General features: G+C 41.4%; 1 protein-coding gene across 2 annotated transcripts in view; it reads left to right on the forward strand.

Moving 5' to 3' along the window:
• LOC310682109 (nardilysin-like) overlaps positions 1–23,204 on the forward strand; it is a 40,116-nt gene that overhangs the window by 11,668 nt on the left and 5,244 nt on the right. For both annotated transcript variants that reach the window (XR_014513743.1, XM_083450482.1), the window contains exons 8-28: positions 532–589; positions 1,273–1,346; positions 2,362–2,431; positions 3,318–3,395; positions 4,981–5,101; positions 6,415–6,473; positions 7,151–7,205; positions 7,389–7,493; positions 7,715–7,838; positions 8,623–8,709; positions 9,470–9,589; positions 10,756–10,807; positions 11,810–11,960; positions 12,873–13,000; positions 13,978–14,140; positions 14,334–14,365; positions 15,781–15,919; positions 17,259–17,306; positions 18,778–18,830; positions 20,077–20,160; positions 22,305–22,395. Coding sequence is in view for 1 of the 2 variants with exons in the window: in XM_083450482.1 (XP_083306608.1) it covers positions 532–589; positions 1,273–1,346; positions 2,362–2,431; positions 3,318–3,395; positions 4,981–5,101; positions 6,415–6,473; positions 7,151–7,205; positions 7,389–7,493; positions 7,715–7,838; positions 8,623–8,709; positions 9,470–9,589; positions 10,756–10,807; positions 11,810–11,960; positions 12,873–13,000; positions 13,978–14,140; positions 14,334–14,365; positions 15,781–15,919; positions 17,259–17,306; positions 18,778–18,830; positions 20,077–20,160; positions 22,305–22,395 (1,892 nt within the window). In the remaining variant the exon portion in view is untranslated. The remainder of the gene's footprint in view (positions 1–531; positions 590–1,272; positions 1,347–2,361; positions 2,432–3,317; positions 3,396–4,980; positions 5,102–6,414; positions 6,474–7,150; positions 7,206–7,388; positions 7,494–7,714; positions 7,839–8,622; positions 8,710–9,469; positions 9,590–10,755; positions 10,808–11,809; positions 11,961–12,872; positions 13,001–13,977; positions 14,141–14,333; positions 14,366–15,780; positions 15,920–17,258; positions 17,307–18,777; positions 18,831–20,076; positions 20,161–22,304; positions 22,396–23,204) is intronic.

Here is a 23,204-nt window from a genome sequence, read left to right on the forward strand (position 1 = left end):
CTGGTCTGATACAAAAGGCAAATCATAGGGTGAAGGTTTATTAGGTATAATGTGACTAGGTAGTTCATTGAGGATGAACATCAAAACGAAGTGTGGAAAAAGCTGGGAGCTCCTGCAACTTTGCCATTTAGTTGATGCAAACATCTATGCATTGTGGGTTGTAGCAAACAAATTAATTGCACATGTGGAAGGACTTCCATTTGTACAATAGAAATCCCCATCCCTTGCCTCCCCTATCGCCCCTCACCTGAAATGTGCTCTTTAGGATGTGCTCTTTGAGATGGTGTGGGTGACGCACAGGAGGAAGAGGAATGAGAAGTACCATTGCATGAGTGGCAGTCGTTCCATCAGTGCAATGACTTCTTTCCACACAGCCCCATGTGTTCATATTATTTAAGAAGGCTGCTTCAATATTTTCACCTTAACTTTGTCCTTGTGAGAACATATTGCTTTCTTTCTCCTCCTCCTCCTCCTCCTCCTCCTCCTCTTCCTTCTTCTTCTTCTCTCAATATTTCAATATTTGTTTATTAGAAACTCTGGACACTTTGGAGAAATGGGTGACGGAAATCTTCTCACAGATCCCAAATAAGTAAGAAATTTTGTTGCTGTTCTTTATCCTAAAACTGTTGATGGCTTCCAAAATCTGATACTTTGTGACATATCAATCGGAAATATAAAAGAGAAAGAATACGGTCAAATATTACTATGCATTCCTAAGATATCATTGTAAGGTGGAGTTTATGTGTACCAGTTTTATCCTCTTTATCATAGACCTTTACTTTACCTGATCTGTTTTGTTGAATTCTGCCAAGCCAGGGAAGAGAATCAAAGAATTATATTAAGGGGAAGAGAACTAGATATTTGAGAAATAGATGGATGTACTAGTAAAAGGTACTGATCCTTGACTTCCTTTTATTCAGAGATACAATAGGACAAGGGCAAACATTAGATTGGAAATGCTGGGTCTTCCACCAAATTTGTAGTCAGTGTCAAGGAAATAAATTCCATTCTGAGAACCCACTAAAGCAAAGGCTCAGATGTGTCATAGCATCCCATGAAAATAATGTGTAATTAACTATGCAGTCTTAGTTCAATTCAATCCTGTGCATATCTACTCAGAACCAAACAACATTGAATTCAATAGGATTTAGTCCCTTGTAAGTGTCTATTGGGTTGCCACCTAAATATATAAATATTTGGAGGAGAGAACTGAGAGCAGGAATCAGTGGGAATTGCAATTTATTTATTTATTGTTTCTTTATTGTTTTTAAGTGGATTACCCAAACCAACTTTTGGTCATCTGCCACAGCCGTTTGACACACCTGCATTTCACAAGCTTTATAAAGGTAATTAGTCTCAACACAAAAAATTTTATCGTTGGGAAATCTGAAGGGATATCACTTACCAAACTGAGGACCCATCTACACTGTTCAGTTAAAACATTAAAAATTGTTGTAAAAATGTGACACCAGAAGGCAGTGTAGAGCAGCAATCCATTGTCAATGGAAAGTTGCATCAGAGCTACATTGCTTTTTAAAAAAAACCTTTACTGTCCCAGGATCGGTTACAACTACAGCTAAAAAAACAAGAAAAGTGTAAAAATAATTTAAAACAGGTCTCTATATTTTTTTAAAAAAAACCAATACAAACATTTAAAACAATTACATATGGTTTAAAATAGTTCAAATATAGATGCAATGTGGGGTAAATATCTCTACTGACAAGACATATTGGAAGAAGAAGTTCTCCACTCAAAGTCCACCTCAGCCACAAGGTCACAGTGTGACCTTAAGGCAAGCTACTATCTTAGCTTCAGCTGTCTCTAATATGTCTCTCCTGTTTTGGTTTCATCAGCCACAGCAGGCTCTGAAACTCTCCAGTGCCAGTGTGGTCTAGTGGTTAAGAGCGGTAGTCTCGTAATCTGGGGAACCGGGTTCGCGTCTCCGCTCCTCCACATGCAGCTGCTGGGTGACCTTGGGCTAGTCACACTTCTTTGAAGTCTCTCAGCCCCACTCACCTCACAGAGTGTTTGTTGTGGGGGAAGAAGGGAAAGGAGAATGTGAGCCGCTTTGAGACTCCTTTGGGTAGTGATAAAGTGGGATATCAAATCCAAACTCTTCTTCTTCTTCTCCAGTTGTTTGACTATGCCCCTCAAGGTGCACTCTTCCATTGCCTCCTGAGACAAACGGATGCCAACTTTTGGTGTTTTTTTACATGGCCTTATAACCTTTGGAAGTAATATGTGTGCATGTTTATTCCTCTCACCACCTCTTTCGTTTCCCTTGCCCGTTTTCTCAATGTCTGCTGCAAGAATAACCACCCATGTGAATGTTTGAAATTGACTCATTTCTCCCGCCTCAGTTGTTCCAGTGAAAGAAATACATTCTCTGAGCATCTCTTGGAGTCTTCCCCCACAAGAAAAGAATTATCGGTAAAAGATCATTTTAAACCTACCTCCATTTATACAACGCAGTAGTCAGACTGAGTCCAAACCAAAGGCCAGGTGGAACAGTTCTGTCTTGCAGGCCCTGCAGAAAGATGTCAAGTCCCGCAGGGCCCAGTCTCTTGTGACAGAGCGTTCCACCAAGTCGGTGCCAGTACTGAAAAGACCCTGGCCCTGGTTGAGACCAACCTAACCACCTTGTGACTTGGGACCTCCAAAATGTTGTCATTTGTGGACCTTAAGGTCCTCCGCGGGGCATACCAGGAGAGGCAGTCCCGTAGGTACGTTGGTCGTAGGCCGCATAGAGCTTTAAAGGTCAAAACCAGCACCTTAAACCTGTCCCTGTACTCCACCGGGCCACCTGGTTCTGTATCATCTCACTGGCAGGCAGTAGCTCTTCAGGATTTCAGACAGAAATCTCTCCCCACCCTAACTGGAGATGCCAAGGATTGAACCTAAGACTTTCTGCATGCAAAGCAGATGCTCTATCATTGAGCTATGGTCCTTCCCTTTATTGTCTATGAAGCTATTCAGCATATAACCATGCAATCCAGTTTGCCAGAATTGCCCAAAGTGTTTCTCAGTGCATAGCTGACAAGTCCATTTTGGCAAAATCATGGAGTTCAAACCCACCAAGTCCCTAGTTCCATGATCTGCTGTGCAAAAGAAAAAGGGGAAAGGATCAAATAACTCTTGGGTAGTAGTGTCGCAGTGCAACACTGAGGTTCAGTACAACATTATTAAAAGTTGACGAATGGATTGGTTAAGTTAAAGACAGATGATTAAAGAAGAGGAGACAAGTGTTGAAGTTAGGAGTTTAGGGGCAAATGTAAAACTTATTTAACTTATTTAATGTTTCCCCCAATCTTTGTAGGGCTAAGCCTCTTCATTACCTCTCCTGGCTGGTGGGACATGAAGGCAATGGCAGTGTGCTCTCGCTTCTGAGGAAAAAGTATGTCTTGAAGATTTTGCTTTGTCAAGTTTGCACTGAAATGGGGTAATCTTATGTTGCGTGATAAAACAGCTAAACATGTCAAATTATCCCTTTTGAATATTGAGAGGCAGTAAGATGACTTACAGGTTCTGAGACACTTTGAGCTGTTTTGAGTATGCATAAATCACCTCTTCTCTGCTTTATTTGCTTTTAAACTTTCATCAGTTTTTAGGTTGTATTTTTGTTTTAATGGGTATTGAATTTGAATAGATATTGGTTTTTATATTGGATTCATAATGGATGTTGTATCCAGCTCTGTCACTAAAACCACAGCTCAGTTTGATGACAAAGAGGGTCTTTTTTCCAGCTTTGGTCAGCAAGACAGCTACAGCTGTTCCTTGATCAGGGTAGCTTGAGCACAGTTGTCCAAGGATTTGGTAATCTCATGGTTGGAGTATTGCAATGTTCTCTGAGTGGGGCTACCCTTCAGGTAGATCTGGTGTCTGAAGCTTGTACAGAACACAATTACTAGGTTGCTTGTGGGGGGCAAACTACCGCCAGCATATATTTTCTGCATTGCAGGGGGGTTGGACTGTATGGACCTCGGGTCCCTTCCAACTCTACAATTCTATGATATCTTGCTTGTGGGATTTGACTGGCTGCCAGTTTGCTGCAGGGGCAACTTCGAGGTTTTAGTAAAAGGCCCAGAACCAGGTTACTTGAGACACTGTTTTAGCCCTTATATACCCAGTAGGTCACTGCAGTCTGCAAGAGAGCTTCTGCTGAACAGGGCAGAGATTTCAGTGTGGTTGCCCCATGGCTTGCAGTGTAGCTGCCCCTCTTCTGTGGAATAGCATTCATGTCAAGATACCACAGGCACAGACTTTCTGCATTTTCCAGAAGCAACTGAAGATAGTTTGGTTCCGACAAGCCTCTCTTGGTTGATTAATGAATCTCTGCCATGGATGTCTATTTATTTTGCTGTTGCTTTTTAAAACATAAATGTTTTTTGTGCTTTTGCCTGTTTGTTTTTGTTTTTGCTGTTGCTATTTTTTATTGTACACCACCTTGAGATAGGTAGAGTGTGATTACTAACAATAATGTACATAGCTTAGGGGTTGTTGTTTTTTTACTTATCAAACAGTTTAGAAATGCTTTTAAATATCCACCTTACTGCTTGGGTTGATTTCCTGATTCTACAAATGTTTATGTCTTTGTTAAAAATCACAAAGTCATTCCAGATCAATGCATTGCAAATCATGTTTATCAAATGACAAAGTTTTCTAGTAGGATGGGCTGCTGTGTCTGTCTGTGTGTGTGTTGTGTGTGTGTGTGTGTGAGAGAGAGAGAGAGAGAGAGAGAGAGAGAATTGCAAATAAATTTGCATTCTGCACCTATAAGTACCTTTTTGAGGATATTCAAGGTCTTGGAAGAGCACTTACCCTTTTATGTTATTTTTGAAGTGGCACACATTTCTAAAAGCAAAGCATCCTTAATTCCACCTCTCTTCCCAGTTCATTGGAACAGTAATGAACTCAAAGGTAAGATGCTTTAAAATGCAATGTGGTTCATCTGCATAATCATGGTCTTAATTTTGCAATAGATTTTGGGCTCTTGCATTATTTGGAGGAAATGGTGAGACAGGATTTGAACAGAACTCTACTTACTCCATCTTCAGCATCTCTGTGACTTTGACTGATGAAGGTTTTGAACATTTTTATGAGGTAAATTTCCCTTGTTATTTATTTACTTTTGTTATTTACAAAACATGATCCAGCCCTGAAACAGACAGGCATCAGTACAAACAGACAGTACTATCAGTACAAAGGACAGAGGGCTGTAGCCAGCTAACTTTTACCCAGAGTAGTTCCATAGAAATGAATGGAACCTAAGTTAATATGACTAACTTGAATATGATCATAAGGGGGGGGGGTGTTACAGAGTATAGTAAAAACAATAATTATGAAAATATAATTTGTAGATATTAAACATATATTGAGCATATAATAGATTTTGAGCCACTGCCACTGCTGCCCTGGAAAGTGTAGACAATACTGAGTTGGATTAGGCCAATGGTCTGACTTGATATAAGTTTGCTTCCTATGTTCTCATGAGAACAGTTATTTGCACCAGGCTAATCCACACTACCGTTTGCCCCACTGCTTTCTCCCAGGAAAACCTGTTGTTTAGCGCCGCTGAATCAGAGCAAACAGCAATCAGCTTTTCTGCAGGTTGCTGTTTGTTCTGATTTATCGCTAAAGAGTAGGTTTTCCTGGGGAAAGCAGCAAGGCAAAGGCAAAATCGCTTGGACCTGTGCCTAAAAAGCATGAGGTAAGTGGGAAACTAGGGATGCGGGTGGCACTATAGGTTAAACCACAGAACCTAGAACTTGCTGATCAGAAGGTCGGCGGTTCAAATCCCCACGACGGGGTGAGCTCCCGTTGCTTGGTCCCTGCTCCTGCCAACCTAGCAGGTTGAAAGCACGTCAAAGTGCAAGTAGATAAATAGGTAGCACTCCAGCGGGAAGGTAAACGGCGTTTCCATGCGCTGCTCTGGTTCACCAGAAGCGGCTTAGTCATGCTGGCCACATGACCCGGAAGCTGTACGCCAGCTCCCTCGGCCAATAAAGCGAGATGAGCGCCGCAACCCCAGAGTCGGTCATGACTGGGCCTAATGGCCAGGGGACCCTTTTCCTTTACCTTTAAGTGGGAAACTGCTTGGACTCATGCTTTCTAGGCACAAGACATGCGGAAGTGTGGCCCAGCCCTTCTTCCCTGCAGATGACCTTGTTATGCCACTGACGTTCAGAGACAGGGCCAGGGGCACATTCCTGCTGCCCAGTCATCATTTGATGCCCCCTTCATGTAAGGAATGCCCAAAGTAGGATAGTAAAGTATCATAGATTAGGTCTTTCGTTACAGTGCTGCCTTACATTTCAATGTACTGGAAAACGTGGACCTTCTGCTAAATTCTGTGAAACATTTTCTTGTAGGTAAGGGTAACCAGATGATGAACCATTTTCTTTTTCTGTCTTCAGGTTATTCATATTATATTCCAGTACTTGAAGATGTTGAGAAAGCATGGACCTGTAGAAAGGTGATTTTTTAAAAAGAAGTGCTAGAACCAAAGAAAGCTACTAGACACATTATACTAATCAGCAAAACTTACTGGGCTTATGAAATAAGGGGACAATAGTTACTCTGTTTCTGATGAGCAACAAATACTTATTATCCAATATGTAATACGCTGAAGACAACTCAGAAAACCATTATTAATAACAATACAACCACACAAAATCACTCTGGGTCAATCCACTCTGGGCCTGTTGCTTCATATGCATAATATTATACATTTGAAAATAAATATTTGCATAACCTCCTAGACCAATATATAGGTGAATGCAATTTTTCTTAGATTTTATCAGGGCTTCACTGCCGCTACAATCAGTATGAATAGGCCCTTTGTATATACAACTGAAAAAAGCTTAAACGTTTGTATGTACGGAAATTGCATGCATGTAGAATCTGTTCAGATAGCAGACTTGAACATGTATAGATCAGGGGGAACACAATTCTATTCCCCAATATGCATCCAATCTTTGCAGACACATATGTGCAGCAGGTCTTAACCAACGTGGTCTGGTAGTCCCATTTCAACAGTACGATACTTAATGCAGAATAAATACCTTCTGCGTGATATCTTACTTACAAATTCAGTTTGATTATTTTCTTGAGAGTTAAGGATTAATATGGACTCAACTTGTTCCCTCACAGAATATGGAAAGACATTCAGAAGATTGAAGGCAATGAATTTTGCTTTCAGGAGCAGGTATTATCTATTCAATTTTCCAGTATTTTCTTGTATCTATACTAATACTGATATTTTCAATAAGTGACTAGTTTTGCATACTGGTGTTCACACATCCCAAACCTCTCCTGTTTCGGGGACTGCTCTCTAAGAGAAATCCTAACATTGTGATGATTTCCAAATCATATTTTGCTCATTCCCCAGGTTGATCCACTTGAATATGTAGAAAATATTTCTGAATATATGCACATATTTCGGAAGGAGGACTTTCTCATAGGAGACCAGCTACTGATTGAATATAATGCTGAAGTAAGTAATCTCCATCTGTCTTTAGGAGGAAAGCTGTTATGTAGAAGTCACTTTGAAATTCTCTCATAGGAGTTAAAAAATGTGTTGGTAACTAGAACATTTCCAGATCTTTTTCCAGTGGAGAAATACTTGTTATCAAACGTTTGAATTGTGTACTTCCCTGCCCAGAAGTTAGGAATGACTAGTTGAAAACAAACTGATACGTTCTATTATGTTTATAGGTCATTGCTGATGCCCTTAACCATCTCATCCCTCAAAAGGCAAACTTCATTTTCTTTTCTCCTTACCATGAGGGGAAATGTCCCTTGAAGGAGAAATGGTTTGGGACACAATACAGCGCAACAGGTAAAACAATGTAAAGTTTCTGCGATTTAAAACATGCCTCTGAAGCTTTTCGAGCAAGTTGACAGCTAAGGATTTTCACAACAAGAACATGATGTAGCTCAGGAAAAGAGCATCTGCTTTTTGTATGCAGAAGCTTTCTGGTTCACTCCCTGCTGTTCCAGGTTGAACTGTGAACATCTCCTGTCTGAAACCCTGGAGAGCTGCTTTCGGTCAGCATGGACAATACTGAACTAGATGAGCAATGCTCTGACTCAGTATAAGTAGTTGTATTAGGTGGTAGCGCTGCTCTGGTTCGCCAGAAGCGGCTTAGTCATGCTGGCCACATGACCCAGAAGCTCCCTCGGCCAATGAAGCGAGATGAGCGCTGCAACCCCAGAGTTGGTCACGACTGGACCTAATGGTCAGGGGTCCCCTTACCTTTACCTTTATTATTACCTTCAGTACCAGAGATCAGATGCCTCAGAATACCAGTTCCTGGGGTGTCATGAGTACTATTCCACTCATGTCCTGCTTGTGAGCTTCCCATAATAATCTGGTTGGCCACTGTAACAACAGAATGTTGGACAAGGCAAGCCTTTGATCTGATTCGATAGGTTTCTTCTCATGTTCTTTTAGGTGCCTAAAGCTTGTGTCTGCTTGCAGAATTACGCCAGTCTGAATTTAGGCCCAGTGTTGATTCAGTGCAGCGTCCTGGCTGTTGAACCTGGTTAACACTTGGCTTGGATGTCCCTCCAACTTACATTTTGTGATAGCAGAATAATGCCATTTTATGTCATATCCACAGAAATCGATGCATACTGGAGCACATTGTGGGACACTGATTTCATGCTGCATCCAGATTTACACCTACCGGAAGAAAATCAATTTATAGGTAAGCAGTACAAGAAGAGGATCCCGTTCCAACTGCATATCCTGCCTGAAGACAGTCTTGCAATTGCCTGGGTTGAGAACAAGCTTTCCATGAATACTGTTGTACGCAGAGGACTCTTTCCAGACCTTACCCTGAGTACATTTTGGTTGACGTGTCAGTACACTGTCACCTACTCCTGTGTTTTCAGCCATGTTCATCCAGTCATTAGTTGTAGCCTCAATAATGGACTTGTATGGACTTCCATGGACCAGTCACAGCTGAAAGAACTCATATCACCAAAGGTCTGTTCAAACACAATACATTTCAAATTCAGACCTTTGGCTAAGGGTCATTGAGTGCATGCTTGGAGGAGCAGTTGTTGTGGCAATGCAGAGCTGCCCTCCAGCATTGCTGCAGGATGGTGGTGATGTTGGCGCTGCAAGGATGCTCTATCAGAGTCATTCAGAAGTCTCCTTGCTTGAAGATTGTCTTCCACAGGTTGGAGAATAATGAGAACAGTGACAGGAGGTGGAACTGACACGGTGGTTCTCACTGTCTCCCTCATGTCTTTGTTTAGCTTCCAATGATCATGAACAAAAGCACAAAAGCCAGATACTTATTGTTACAAGTGTGGATCAGTGCTTTATGTCTCTGAACATCTTCAAAGGCAGGTGTAACAAGCACATATGCAGCAGTAACATAAGAAACTACCTTTACATCCAAGTGTTATGGATGAATGGTGTTCACATTTAGCAATCTGTTATTGTATCTCCCATGCTAGCTACAGATTTCACCGTGAAGAAATCAACCGAGCACAAAACAGAATATCCACACAAAATATTGGATACCAAACAAGGTTGTCTGTGGTACAAGAAAGACAATAAATTTAGTGTCCCGAAAGGTAAAACTCAATATATTGCATTTATAAAATGGGTACAACCAAGGCGTGTGGTGCACACACATTTACAAGTTTAGGAGAGAACTAGCTAAATATATCTAGAAAACTTCAAATTTGTTTACTGTTAAATGCAATCAGCACTCTGGAGAGTTCTTATCATTCAAAGATTCTTACCAATGTACCCTTTGGGGAAACTGACAAGAAAGGGGTTTAAAAGGAGTGCTTCACAAGAAGGGAAGGGAGTTGATGTGAGGTTGACTTGAGGATACACTTGCTAGTTGACCCAGGTCCAGCATACAGCTAACATGGTACACGAGGGTTCAGTTCTGGGGGTCCACTTGTAAACACAAAAATGCATAAATCCAGGAACTGCCCCCCACCTGCAAGATGGAGGTCTGCTTGCCCAGCTTTGGGAAGGAAACAGGAGGACTCAAGAGCCCTCACACCACCTCCTCAAAGCTAGGTAAGCTCCGATTGCAGCTTTGCGTGGTGGGGAGAGGGAAGGGATAAAGAAATTGCGAGGAGAATCTCCTATTTGTAGTTATGGCTTCCACTCACAGAGTCTCTGAAGTTTGGACCCTTTCAGTAGCCAAACATCTCTGCACCTTTCAAAGGGATAGAGTAGCCCTCAGAACTGGCCCCTCCTTCATTCCTAAGGTAGCGTCCTGTTTTCACATGCAACCGGAATTGGTATTTCCTACCTTTTGTCCAAATCCCTCTTACTCTCTAGAGAAAGCTCTGCACTCCCTTGATGTCTGGCTGGACCTGAAGGTCTACATTGCCAGGGCAAAGGAGTTTAGGTGCATGGCCGCCTCCTATGTCTCCTTTCTCCCTACCCCAAATGTGTTGTCCTGCACACTGACCAGTTGGAGACTGTCCAGTGGATGTACATTTAGAATAGTGCTAATCACCACTTATTACCAAAACTTGGTGCGGATAGAAATTGTGCCCAAAGACGGCCACTGAAAAACAAAGAGGGTGTCATCAGCCTGCTCACTGGAGTACCAAAATGTGCAGGAATTGCATTTTTTTAAAGTACAACAGTCCAGAGGGGCAGAGGCAAAAAGTCTGAGGACTGTGTATTCCCCCCCTCCTCCTGACTAAATCTCCTCGTTCATGAAATTTTGATTCTTCTGTTTTTCTCTGTTTCCCTTCTCCCTCCTGCCCAGCATTTATCTGTTTTTATCTGGTGACTCCAGTGATACAACAGTCTGCATTAAAGTAAGTAGTGATATATAATATATTACATTAATTTAACTGGGAGACAGGAGGACATTTCTATTCAGATTACTTTCCATTTTTCCTAATTTGCTGTTGCCTGGATTGTATAAAGTGGCAAGTCGATATTACGGTGTTCAACGTTTATTTGTCTGCTTTTCTAGACACAGGATGTAGTGGAACGTATCTGTGGCTTCTGAAAATGGCTGGATTTGACCCTTTTGCTTCATAACAGCTTATAGTTCCTACTATGAGAAGGCATAGGGAACTCCCATTAGGCTCTCATTTCCACCTCTTACAATTAACTCTCATTTCACAGCAATGTCCTTAGCCTGAAAAAGTCAAAGACCAAAAATAAAGGAAAATAGAACAAGCCTCATTTGACACTTTCTCCCTATTGTGATGAGTAATGTACAGTAAGAAACTCTGAATACTGGAAAATATATCTAGATGAAATATAATAATACAATACTCTGAATACTGGAAAATATATCTAGATGAAATATAATAATACAATACAATACTACGTGCTTTTTATAATAGTGCTATATTCTAATGTACTATGATTGATAGAGTGAGATTTTTTGAGTTTTATATGTGTGTGTGTGTTTATATTACTATTAATAATAATAATAATAATAATAATAATAATAATAATAATTGAATTTATATACTGCCCTATATCCGGAAGTCTCAGGATGGTTAATGCATGATTATATTGTATAGTCTTTACATATCTTTTAATAATTAAAAAAGAGCAACCGTCAAATGATGCCTTTTATGAAAATCCACAAAAATTAATTACATCTGCCTTTATATGATTGCTATCTTGATATTACAGTTGGTTCAAGAACATGCAAAGAGGATTTTTCATTGTTTGAAACTTTATCCTTTCTAAGTGTGATAAGACTGTACTAACAACCTCTTTCATGTGTAGCATCTGAATTACTTCAGCTCCTTTGAGTCCACAGTTTCAAACATTTCCACTTATTCTTCTCCACCCAGTATGGTGCTTTTTGATACTTTTGTAAGCACACTTTCCCACAACCTTGCTGAACCAGCATATCAAGCAGATGTTGCTCAGATGGAATACAAAATCATAGCCAAAGAACATGGTCTGGTCATTCGAGTGAAAGGCTTTAACCATAAACTACCTGTGAGTAGTCCATATATTTTAGTCAATTTAATCTGTGTCGGCCCCAGTGAACATGCACATGGTAATGTCATCATCAAATTGGGCAGCTTAAATAAGGTGAAAGAATAAGGAGTCCTTCCTGTAGTCCTTATGGTATCATATCTATTCTATGTCTGAGGTTGAAGGATTATTTGTGATGTTGGTCCAGAGAGCCAGAACAGGGATGTTGTTAGTGTAGCATCTATCCAGCTGTGCTACAGTCTCCCTAACTAAGCTGGTGGGGGTCCTCTTAGATGTGGTGTTGGAGAACCCTTTCATTGTGGTGTTAGGGGACTTCAGTATTCACGTCAAGGCTGCCTCAAATGGGCCAGCTCAGGACTTCAGGGCCTCCATGACAGCCATGGGGCCTTTCTCAGTATATCAGTGGTGCCACACACATGCATGGATGCATCCTCGACCTGGTCTTTGCCACAGAACTGATTGGTAATACTCCACTGATTGGAGGGGGCATCACTGTACATCCATTGCCATTGGCCATCCATTCCCTCATGACATTTGAGCTAAATGTAGCTACTCCACTCTTCAGGACGGCATACAGCTTTTAGCAATAAAGATTCATTCACTCCACTGTTCAAGGCTGGGAGAACCATTAAGAGGTTCTGCCCTCAGAGATGGATGAGATCTGATGGGTTCCTGGATGATCTGGGGAGTTTCTGTCTGACATGACCGGTCCTTCTGTTGAGGGTTTTGTCTGACTATAGAATGGTGAGATGCGCATAGCCAATGACACAACATGAGGTGTCTGTTAGGTTAGAACACTGTGCCCACTTACCTGAAGACAATCCCCACAAAACTAGCATGTCTTACTTCTGAGTAAACGTTCATGTACCACGTATCTCTTCATTTGGTCAAATTTTCCTTTTTTCTTTGCAGTTGCTCTTTCAACTGATCATTGATCACTTGTCTAACCTCAGTGTCTCGCCTTCAGCTTTCCAGATGATAATTGAACAGCTAAAAAAGACATATTTTAACAATCTCCTCAAAACAGATTCGCTGGCAAAGTGAGTGTCTGCAGGGAGACTACATGGAAAGGCTCAGGGGTAGAAAATCGGCTTTGCTAAAGAAACTTTCACATATAGCCAAGAATAAGTCTAAGATCAGATTGATATGAGTCTTGTGTTGATTTTCCACTTGCAAGAATCAAAATGATTGCCAAGCATTAAATGACTGCTCATGTCACCATTTTTAAAAGACCCCTCAGCCTCATGCAGGATCTCATGAGGAGTTGTGAGAAACACGAAGGCTCTGCCTACCTACCCTGCCACCCCAGAGCTGCAACAATGCCAGACACAGGTTCCTATGGCCATCTAACAAAGAAGGGAGTGATGAAAACATGTCCTTTAGCCATGGCAATTGGGGTTGGTGGGACTTGGGAGACCAACTACATGTTGTTGTTGTTGTTTAGTCGTTCAGTCGTGTCCGACTCTTCGTGACCCCATGGACCAGAGCACGCCAGGCACTTCTGTCTTCCACTGCCACCCGCAGTTTGGTCAGATTCATGTTTGTAGCTTCGAAAACACTATCCAACCATCTCGTCCTCTGTCGTCCTCTTCTCCTTGTGCCCTCCATCTTTCCCAACATCAGGGTCTTTTCCAGTGAGTCTTCTCTTCTCATGAGGTGGCCGAAGTATTGGAGCCTCAGCTTCACGATCTGTCCTTCCAGTGAGCACTCAGGGCTGATTTCCTTAAGAATGGATGCGTTTGATCTTCTTGCAGTCCATGGGACTCTCAACTACATATGAATATATGTAGACCAACTACATATGAAGGGCCATAGGTTCCTCATTGCTGTCTTGGGAGTGTGGGGAGGCAACACAGCAAAATTATGTCACCAATCCCTCTTGCATTTGTTATTTTGATATATTTTAATTAGCTGAGGCTGCATTTCCAATTATTCTGAGTGTTGCCATTTTAGGGGTACTAAAAGCCCAAGATGGTGAAAAAATAAATTAACGTACATTTACTGATGCATCTTACAGAGATCTTCGACTCTCGATTCTGGAGCATGGCAGGTGGTCTTTAGTAGAAAAATATCAAACTGTTAGTAGTGGCGTTACCATAGAAGACCTACAAGCATTTGTGACAGCTTTCAAATCAAAACTGTGGGTAGAGGGACTTGTCCAAGGAAACTTTATGAGCAATGTGAGTATAGAGTTGGACAGCTGACATTTGGGTTCTGCCTGCAATGAAAGCAAACAAAATAGACATAGTTGTTGAACACTAAATATGATTTCCATGAATGCAAAAATGCCTTGTTCCGTTTGTATTGTGTACGTATTTGGAAAATAGCCCCATTCATTTCAATAATGTTTGACCTTTTACCCCTATGTCCTAGGAAGCAAAGGACTTTATGAATTATATTGCTGGGTGAGTATCCTGGTTTGATTCTTACTATTAAGAAATATACATAGGGTTCTGAGAGGGGGAAGAGTGATGCATTTGGTCAAGTTTCTGTTTTGAACAGCCAGTTTTGAACACCCAGTTTATTATTAAATGAAAACTGCATTTCGATGAGCATTGCTGAATGCTATAAAATGTTTATTAACATCCATCCTTGATTTCCTCCTAAATTGTTTAAAGAATGAAATACATTGCCATGGTTTGGATGTAACAATAAACCACGTTTTAGCATTACAAAGATGAGCTGCAGTGAACTTCAGGCTCTCAGGCTTCTGCTTCTTCAGTGCAGCCATGAGAAGAAAATTGGAGGGTCCCTCTCCTGTTTTAGATTAACTACATCTAATTGTTACATCTCAAATGTAAGCAATGATTACAGTGGTACCTTGCAAGACGAGTGCCTCGGAAGACGAAAAACTCGCAAGACGAAAGAGTTTTTCATTTTCTGAGTTGCTTCGCAAGACGGATTTCCCTATGGGCTTGCTTCGCAAGACGAAACGTCTTGCGCCTTTTTTTAAAAAACTGCCAATGCATTCCTATGGGAAACCGTCAATACACAGTGGTGCTTCGCAAGACGAAAAAACTTGTAGTACAAAAAAACTCGCAGAACGAATTAATTTCGTCTTGCGAGGCACCACTGTACTCTTAAATATAATTTGTTCAAACAAACCAACTTCTTAAAGTACAAAATGAAATTGGGCTTTTTTCAAAAAACCACAGTGATATTAACCACAGTTTGTCAGGTTTGGATCGCACAGGAAGTTGCGATTATTTTTTTTTAAAAAAGTGGGGGAGCAGAAGTTTCACAGTCATGCTTGAGTCATTCGTCCTCAAATCACACAATACTTGCTACTCATTTAATATTGGTCATCCTATTGCACTCTCACACATCTGCCAATACACATGTATCATTCATTCCTCTTACTAAGAAGTAGCCTCAGACATTTCTACACACATAAGTTGCACTCCACAAACAAACAAAAAAACAAACAAACCTTGAACAGGGACACTCTTATTGCCATCCCATCAGGGTTGTGTCTCAACAGTGCTGGTCTCCAAACATCTATGTAACTCTTTGTAGTAGTCAAGCCTAGCTGTTACCAGAGTATTGGTAATTTATATTTGGTGCAAGTTTGCTGAAGTTCAAGTAACTGTGTCCAGGTCAGGAGGAGATAAAGGCCAGGAGGCAAACACTGGCTATTCATGGGAGCAGTCTACCACTTCAAGGTACACCTAAGGCTAAGTACTGGTGTGCATCGTATAGGTAGAAAGTACAAGTGTGAATATAAACATATCTGTGATGATTACTTCCTTCACAAATATGTTCATATGACGAAGATGAGAAACGGTGGCTCCTCTTTCATTTTGCCCCTCTCTCTTTTCAGAAAATTACAGTTTGTTCCTCTCATACACCCATGCCCTATTCAGTTCCGGGTGATAGAACTGCCAAACACTCACATTCTGTGTAAAGTGAAATCCCTTCACGCAGGCGATCCAAACTCTGATGTGACGGTCTACTATCAGGTATTGTAGACTCAGACCTATTACAGTGCATCCTGAGTGCTACTACTGAGAAGTAAGCTCCATTGAGTTCCATGGGACTTACTCCCTCAGAAACTGTTAAAGGATTGCTTCCTTTATGTTGGGTTTTGTATTCCTTAGGGGTGGTGGGGAATCCTGACTGGGAAAAGGATCAGAAATTGCTGGTGTTTGCTTATTTGTCCTATGTCCAGAATGGAAACCAGTCCAGCAAATAGGATTGATATTCACTTTCATAATTGATTCCATTTTCTCCCCCTTTGCATTATGTTTCCATTGCGTTTAAATGCTGCCCCCATCATTTGCATATCTCATTTGGGGCCCTGCCTGAGCTGTGGAGTTCTGAAGTCCAGCCCTACTATTTGCTATTCTAAAACATAGCAGTGCCTAGCTAGTCTTTGGGGTGGGGGGAGCAGCATATGGCCACCATGCTAATTTCAGGGATGTGGGAATACAAGGAGAATGGGGTAAGAAAAGGTGAGAGAGGGGGTGGCAGAAAAAGAAAAAAGGGTAGCAGAAAGGGAATGGGGTACCCCATCCATTTTTGCTCTGGTCTCACCCACTACCAGGATGCAGCCCTGACCCCCACCCACTGATTAGCCCTGAAGGATTAACCCCCACCCTCTGACCTAAACAATTGCTATTTAACCCACATTCTGTTGCCTAAAGGCAAGAAAATTAAAGGAGATGGTTTAGCCAATGAATTTCAACCCTATTCTCCTTTCAGATCAATATAAGGTGGGGATGATTAGTTTCCCCTCGCATAATTTCAAGAAGTGGGGGCTGGCACTGCCAGGCACCTCTGCTCCTTCAAATTCTCACCCCACACCAAATTGTGTCCTAACAGGCATTCATGCCATAGAAAATCCATGGAGAATGTTCCAAGAAAGGAATTGTCAAGCTCTGTTTCTAGGAAACGTGGGTTTCTAGGAAAAGAGGCCCAGATACTAGACTGGAATTTTTCATTGAGGAGAATGTCATGACAAAGAAGCTTCTATGAAAAATAGATTGTCAGCCATGAGCAGCTGTCCCCCAGAATGCATTCAAAACCACAGTTTGTGTGGGACAAAAGTCAAGTTCAGCTAGGTTGACTGGCAACTTTGTGTGACAGGACTTCCTTAGCAAAAATGGGGGTATGTATGGTAAGGCTCCCTAAAGACAGGAAGTTAGAAAACTATTGATATTCTTCACTATTAAGTTTTCACTGTGGCAACTCAGAGACTTGAATGGAGCTCTCAGGTTCATAGAGAAATCAAAGACCCGTTAATGACTGTTTTATTCTCTCTCTCTCTCTCTCTCTCTCTCTCTCTCTCTCTTGCTTAAGACTGGTGCAAAGAATTTAAAAGACTACTCCCTCACAGAACTGCTTGTGGTAAGCTTTTCTTAATGTGTATCCTCAGGCTTTTGGTGTATCATTTGAATAGTGTGAAATATAAATGCAACACAAACAGGTGTATCATTCATATTGGTCATTGACGGACCTTGCCCACTGCACATTGGAATGCCCATTTTCTTCTTCCCCAGAATGCTGTCCAGTTGCTGATTATGTAAACACAACGTCCAAGGTTCAGGAACAAGCTAATGTAAAGTGCAGTTTCTTCAGTAGGTCTGTTGAATTAGCAACATGGCAATGGGAGTTTTCGTTTAGTGGCAAGAAAAGAGGGATGTAATGTAAGGGAACCTAGTTGCATCTTATGTGTTCCAGTTCTCCAGAGTCTGGATCATCTCCAGTCCAGGTTTTACACTAAGTTCAGAAACTCTAGAGACTAGATCTGGAGTCAGTTGCAAAATAATAAATAATAATAATAATAATAATAATAATAATAATAATAATAATGGTATGGCGCTGTGGGTTAAACCACAGAGCAGTGGCGTAGCGTGGGGGTGCAGGGGGGCCGGCCGCACCGGGTGCAACATCTGGGGGTTAGGGGGTGCAAATCCATGGGTTAGGGGGCGCAAATCCATGGGTTAGGGGGTGCAAATTACTTGCCTTGCCCCGGGTGCTGACAACCCACGCTACGCCACTGCCACAGAGCCTAGGACTTGCCTGCCGATCAGAAGGTTGGCGATTCGAATCCCACAACAAGGTGAGCTCCCGTTGCTCGGTCCCTGCTCCTGCCAACCTAGCAGTTAGAAAGCACATCAAAGTGCAAGTAGATAAATAGGTACAGCTCCTGCGGAAAGGTAAACGGCTTTTCCGTGCACTGCTCTGGTTCGCCAGAAGCAGCTTAGTCATGCTGGCCACATGATCCGGAAGCTGTACGCCAGCTCCCTCGGCCAATAAAGCGAGATGAGCGCCGCAACACCAGAGTCGTTCATGACTGGACCTAATGGTCAGGGTTCCCTTTACCTTTACCTTTACCTTTACTTTTCACTTTTCTCATGTTTAATGTGTATTAAGAGTTTGTTCTCAGTGAAGTGGTTTGTTTACCATCTTTTGTGGTTTGGACACCATCCTACATTATACCATGTAGATGTTTGCCACAATAACCCAAGCCCTGATGGGATCCAGGGTATGGCAGCCCCTACAACAGCTCCCCAGCTGAAGTCTTCCCTGCCTTCCCTTTTCCTTCACTGGGCTGCAGCATCATATGGCTGCCAAAGAGGAGGCGTGGCATAAAATAATGTGTGAACTCCTTGATGATGGAATCATTTCTTTTTAAATGCACCCTATTATACTCTCAAATGATGAGTGTCAGCCAAGGTAAGTTTTCAATACCTGGTAACTTTTTAAAAGGGGGTGGGAAGAGTCACATGTGTTGAAGTTTATTGTTTCTTGTATTTTGAATATTTGTTTCTGGGGTCAAAGAAAATATCCCTGCAAATATCATGTTCCGTTTCAGATGCATATGGAGGAGCCATGTTTTGACTTCTTGCGAACAAAGAATACCCTGGGGTGAGTTTGCCATCTGAAGAAAGGCTTTGCAGTAAATATTGTTTCATATACAAGAATTTCAGAGTACTTGATTTCTCTGACTTCTTCCTGCTATTTAATAATAGATAGAAATATGGAATGTGCTTAAGTCAGGGGTCACCAAATTCTGTATTCTTGGAGGCTCCCTCATTCACCAGTCCAGACATGTCATAGGGGAGACAGTCAAAAATTCAAAACTCAGAGATGTTCAGGCTCTGTAATACAGCTGGTATCCCCTAACCCAGGGATGGTTAATGTGGTATCCAGCACATATTGTTGGACCCTAGCTTCCATCAGCCCCAGGGATAATGGGAGTTGTAGTCCAGCCCCAGGGAGTTAGAGATGACCCTATCATTCTATTATTCCAGCAATAAAGGTTTTACAGATATACACCATGTGTGCTTGTAAAGTCACTAATGAAGTGTAAATGAGCTTGCAAAAAAAGAAGCCCCAAATAAGAAAATCAGCAGTGGCCCTTTCCAAAATGCACATTAGGCAGCAGTACAAGAAGACTTGGATGATATTGCATCCAAAAGCTCTGTGAGTAATGTCCTAGTCATTATCAGAGTAAACCCACTGAAATTTATGGAATATAGTTACTCTAAATATGAGTAATGCTGGATATCATCTTCCAATGGATGACTCTGAGAGCTAACACTTTATCACATCTAATTCAAATCTGGTATTAAAGAAATAGTAGTGGCAGGAGGAAGTTAAATAAAGATGCTTCAGGGGCCAACTCCAGCCCATTCTAGGTTTTGTCTGCATGCGAAATTTCTCATGCTCCTATTACCAAGAACTAGGGACCAAAACCTATGAAGTTCTGCCTCTCCAGCTGTTCAGCAATTTCAGTTTTGGTGCAGACACAATGCAAACACAAAATCCCCAAAACAGTTTAATACACGGTGCCATGCTGGAGTCACAAATGTCACAACTGTTACGGTAAGGCGTACAGAATTAGCCCGAAAAAAGTAGAACAAATCTTGAAATGTGCCTTCCATTTCGGCAGCTGGCACATTGAAAGGCAGTAATGAAATCACTGGTTTAAAGCACTAATTCTAATGATGCAATCTGAACCATCTACCAAGTATTGCTTCCATGCACTTTAATTGAACATGTGGGAGAACCGGTTTTGATGGATAGCTCCCATATACTAGTTAGTACTTGTTAATGATCAGAATAAAATGACTTGTGCTTGTGGAATGTTATTCTTTTCCTTTGATTTAAGCTACCATGTCTACCCTTCCACAAGAAATACATCTGGGATCCTGGGTTTCTCTGTTACCGTAACAACACAGGCAACCAAATATAAGTAAGTCGCCTATTAATATTTTTTCAAGAGCAGTTAAATTTAATATTATTGTTTCCATCCTAGGGCTCTGAACATTCTAGGGCTCTGCATAGGCCTGCACTTTTCCAAAACAGCTATGACATGTTTAGAGTATAAACTGCAGCCAAGGTGCATTGTATGTCCCATAATTCCCCATTAATAATGTTTCTACTGCTCTCTTCCAAAGCGCTTGAGAATCTTAGTGTCTTTTGCAAGATGCATTTGCTTATGTATACATTATGTGTTTCCTTGTATAAGCTTTTCTACATGAATTGTCTGTGGCCTGGAGGCAGGTACAATTAGTCACGCTAAAAACTAAAGGAACAATGAGTTTGGCCATGATATCTCAAGATTCGGCTGGCTGTGCCTATGCTAAAAAAAGGGACAATATCACAACAAAGTGACATTTGGGTCCGCCATCTTGATTCAAACTGGTGGTGAGCACCCAAACATCAACAACAAACACCACTTCAGGAGTCCTTGTGACAAGCTTGGTGATGATATCTCGAGAGGTTGCCCAACCTATAGAAAACAAACAGATGCACAAAGCATTTTTCAAGACTGATAGAATGAAAACATCCTGGCTTGTTTGTTCAGATAGGAAATGGCTGCATGAGGGGACAGCAGACTCATATGTATATTGGTTCAGGTGTTATTGGTCCAACACAGCCATTGTGGTTAACGTAAGTCCAGTTGCCTTAACAGCACATCGGACTTTGGCCGGATTGGGAGCTGTCTAATAAAGGTAGACTTTATAAGACTATATAGTTCATAAAATCCTTTATTTCATATGTTGCTTTGAAACAAATGTAGAAGAGCTCAGACTTAATGGCTTAATTAATTAATTAATGGCTTAATTAATTAATAAGCAAATGTTGCCTCCCCTACCTCCAGTGGAAGCAGCACTGGATCAAAAGCCTTCCGTGGCACGGAAGGGTTTTGAAAGTCAAAGTCTGAATCTAACCTAAAGGACCCAGTGTTTTTCAAGCAACAAAGCTAGAAAAACAAAATCCTGGATTCCACAACCCCCCTGCTTGATTGCCTGTCCTAGTCTTATTGCAGCGTGTTAAAAACCAAGTTTCAGTTTCCAAATGTGTACAGCTGTCACCCCCAGAATTTAAAACACCTGTTTCTTCTATGTGCTGTAAATATGATTCTTGGATTTTAAAGTCTCAATTGAGTAGTTGTCATAATTAATCAATTAGCTGAACCAAGATCACCAGCCAGCACTGTTGCTTTCTTTTTTTTGTATGAAGCTCTTGCCTGTGAAAATATGCTCATTGCTGGTAATATAAAGAACCTGAGAATGTTTATATTTGGGCAGTGCGTTTGAGATGAATCTTCAAGCAACAAATGAGTTCCCTATTGTTTGCTTGAGAGAAACTGTTATCTTAATTAACCAGCTGTAAAAGATTACCTTTGTTGAATGCAATACATTCCACACAAGTGCTACTATTATTTTTCATTTGAGGCCTGTCAGATTCAGTCTCCCCAGGCTTAGCAGGTGCATGATATACCAAAAGCTTCAGGACACTCTGGTTTCTTGTTGGTCCCTTTGCTTCCTTTTTGGGATGCTTGCTGCGGAATTCAATCTTTGTGAATTCCTATGTGAAATTTTATTTCCTCTAACAAAATGCATGCACCGCTTCCTAAAACAAAGGACCCTACAGAAACTTCAGTTATTGAGTGGTATATACATAACTTAACTAAATAAAGACACGTCTTACAAAAGACAACCTAAAATATTCACTTTTTAAATGCCAATAAAAGAAAACATTAAAAACAAGCTACATTTTTTTAAAGCCATTAATTTAAAAACAATGTTACCAACTAGAAAACTACATGTTAATATGGCATGCAAAAATTATGCACTTGCGGAAAAGAAAATGTTGCTTGCGGGCATGGAAAACAAACAATACAGTGAAGACAGTTAACTGCCTGCTATCAATGGGAAGGGAGTTTCCAAGAGTGGCACCTGCCATGCCCTCAATTTGTTGCAGAATGTACATATATCATGTGGCACTTGTAAAAGTGCCAGTTCTGCAAATCTAAGAGGTCATGTGGGCACCTAAGGGGTTAGGTCAATAACAACTAAACTTCTTCTTGATGCCTTTGATAACTTTTAGCACTGAATTTGTTGATAAAAAAATAGAAGAGTTCTTTGTGCACTTTGAAGAAAAGCTCCGGAAATTAACTGAAGATGAATTCTCTGCTCAGGTAAGACTTGTGGCTTGTTTTACATTGTGCATTGCATCAAGACTGGTTTAGGCACCTGAGCATTTATCTTGGACATCTTGAGGGACATCTTGAAGAGAAAATAAGGCAAAGGAGTAAGCCTTACACAGATCTGGAGTGGAGTCCCTAAGACAGTTGGATGGTGCCTTGTATGCCTCCTTCTAGCAACTCCTGCAGCCAAGCTGGTGCCGAACATATTGCTCTGATTTTCTTTGACCACATAAGTGAGGCCATGGTGGGGGATTGTCGTCTGGGCAGCCCAGGACCTCTACACACACTGCCCAGCCTTGCGCCCTAGGGAGGTCACTTCGGTCCTGCTAACATAGCAGTTTGACTTCACCCTCGGAGGCATACTCCATTGTCTCTCAAGACAGATAGATGCCAGCAACCAAGAAGGGATCATATACACTACACTTAACCTGTGCCTTGAATTATGGCTCCAAGAGGTTGTCTGCTTGTCCTGTGCTTTCTATGCCTGGGTCCGAGCTGTTTTCCATTTCCCCGCCACTTTCCCTTGGAAAGCCTGCTCTTTACCACTGAATCAATCTGCTGGATATCTGGTGTGGCGATCACGCAGGGTTCCCGGACGCTTCACCATCTATCGATCCCTGTGCCACCACTTTATTTCTCACTGCCACCACCCAGGCCCTACCTGGTACAATACTGAGTCCAGTCAGGGTTAAATTGGAACATAAACTTCTGTTTATTTGTTGCAGTTTAACAAGCGTGTGGTTTCCTAAACGGTATCAGTCAATTACAAAAGTGGGGTGCCTATCCAGACCTATAACTTC

Source organism: Podarcis tiliguerta, assembly GCF_965153285.1.
Source record: "Podarcis tiliguerta genome assembly, chromosome: 7".
Lineage (NCBI taxonomy): Eukaryota > Metazoa > Chordata > Lepidosauria > Squamata > Lacertidae > Podarcis > Podarcis tiliguerta.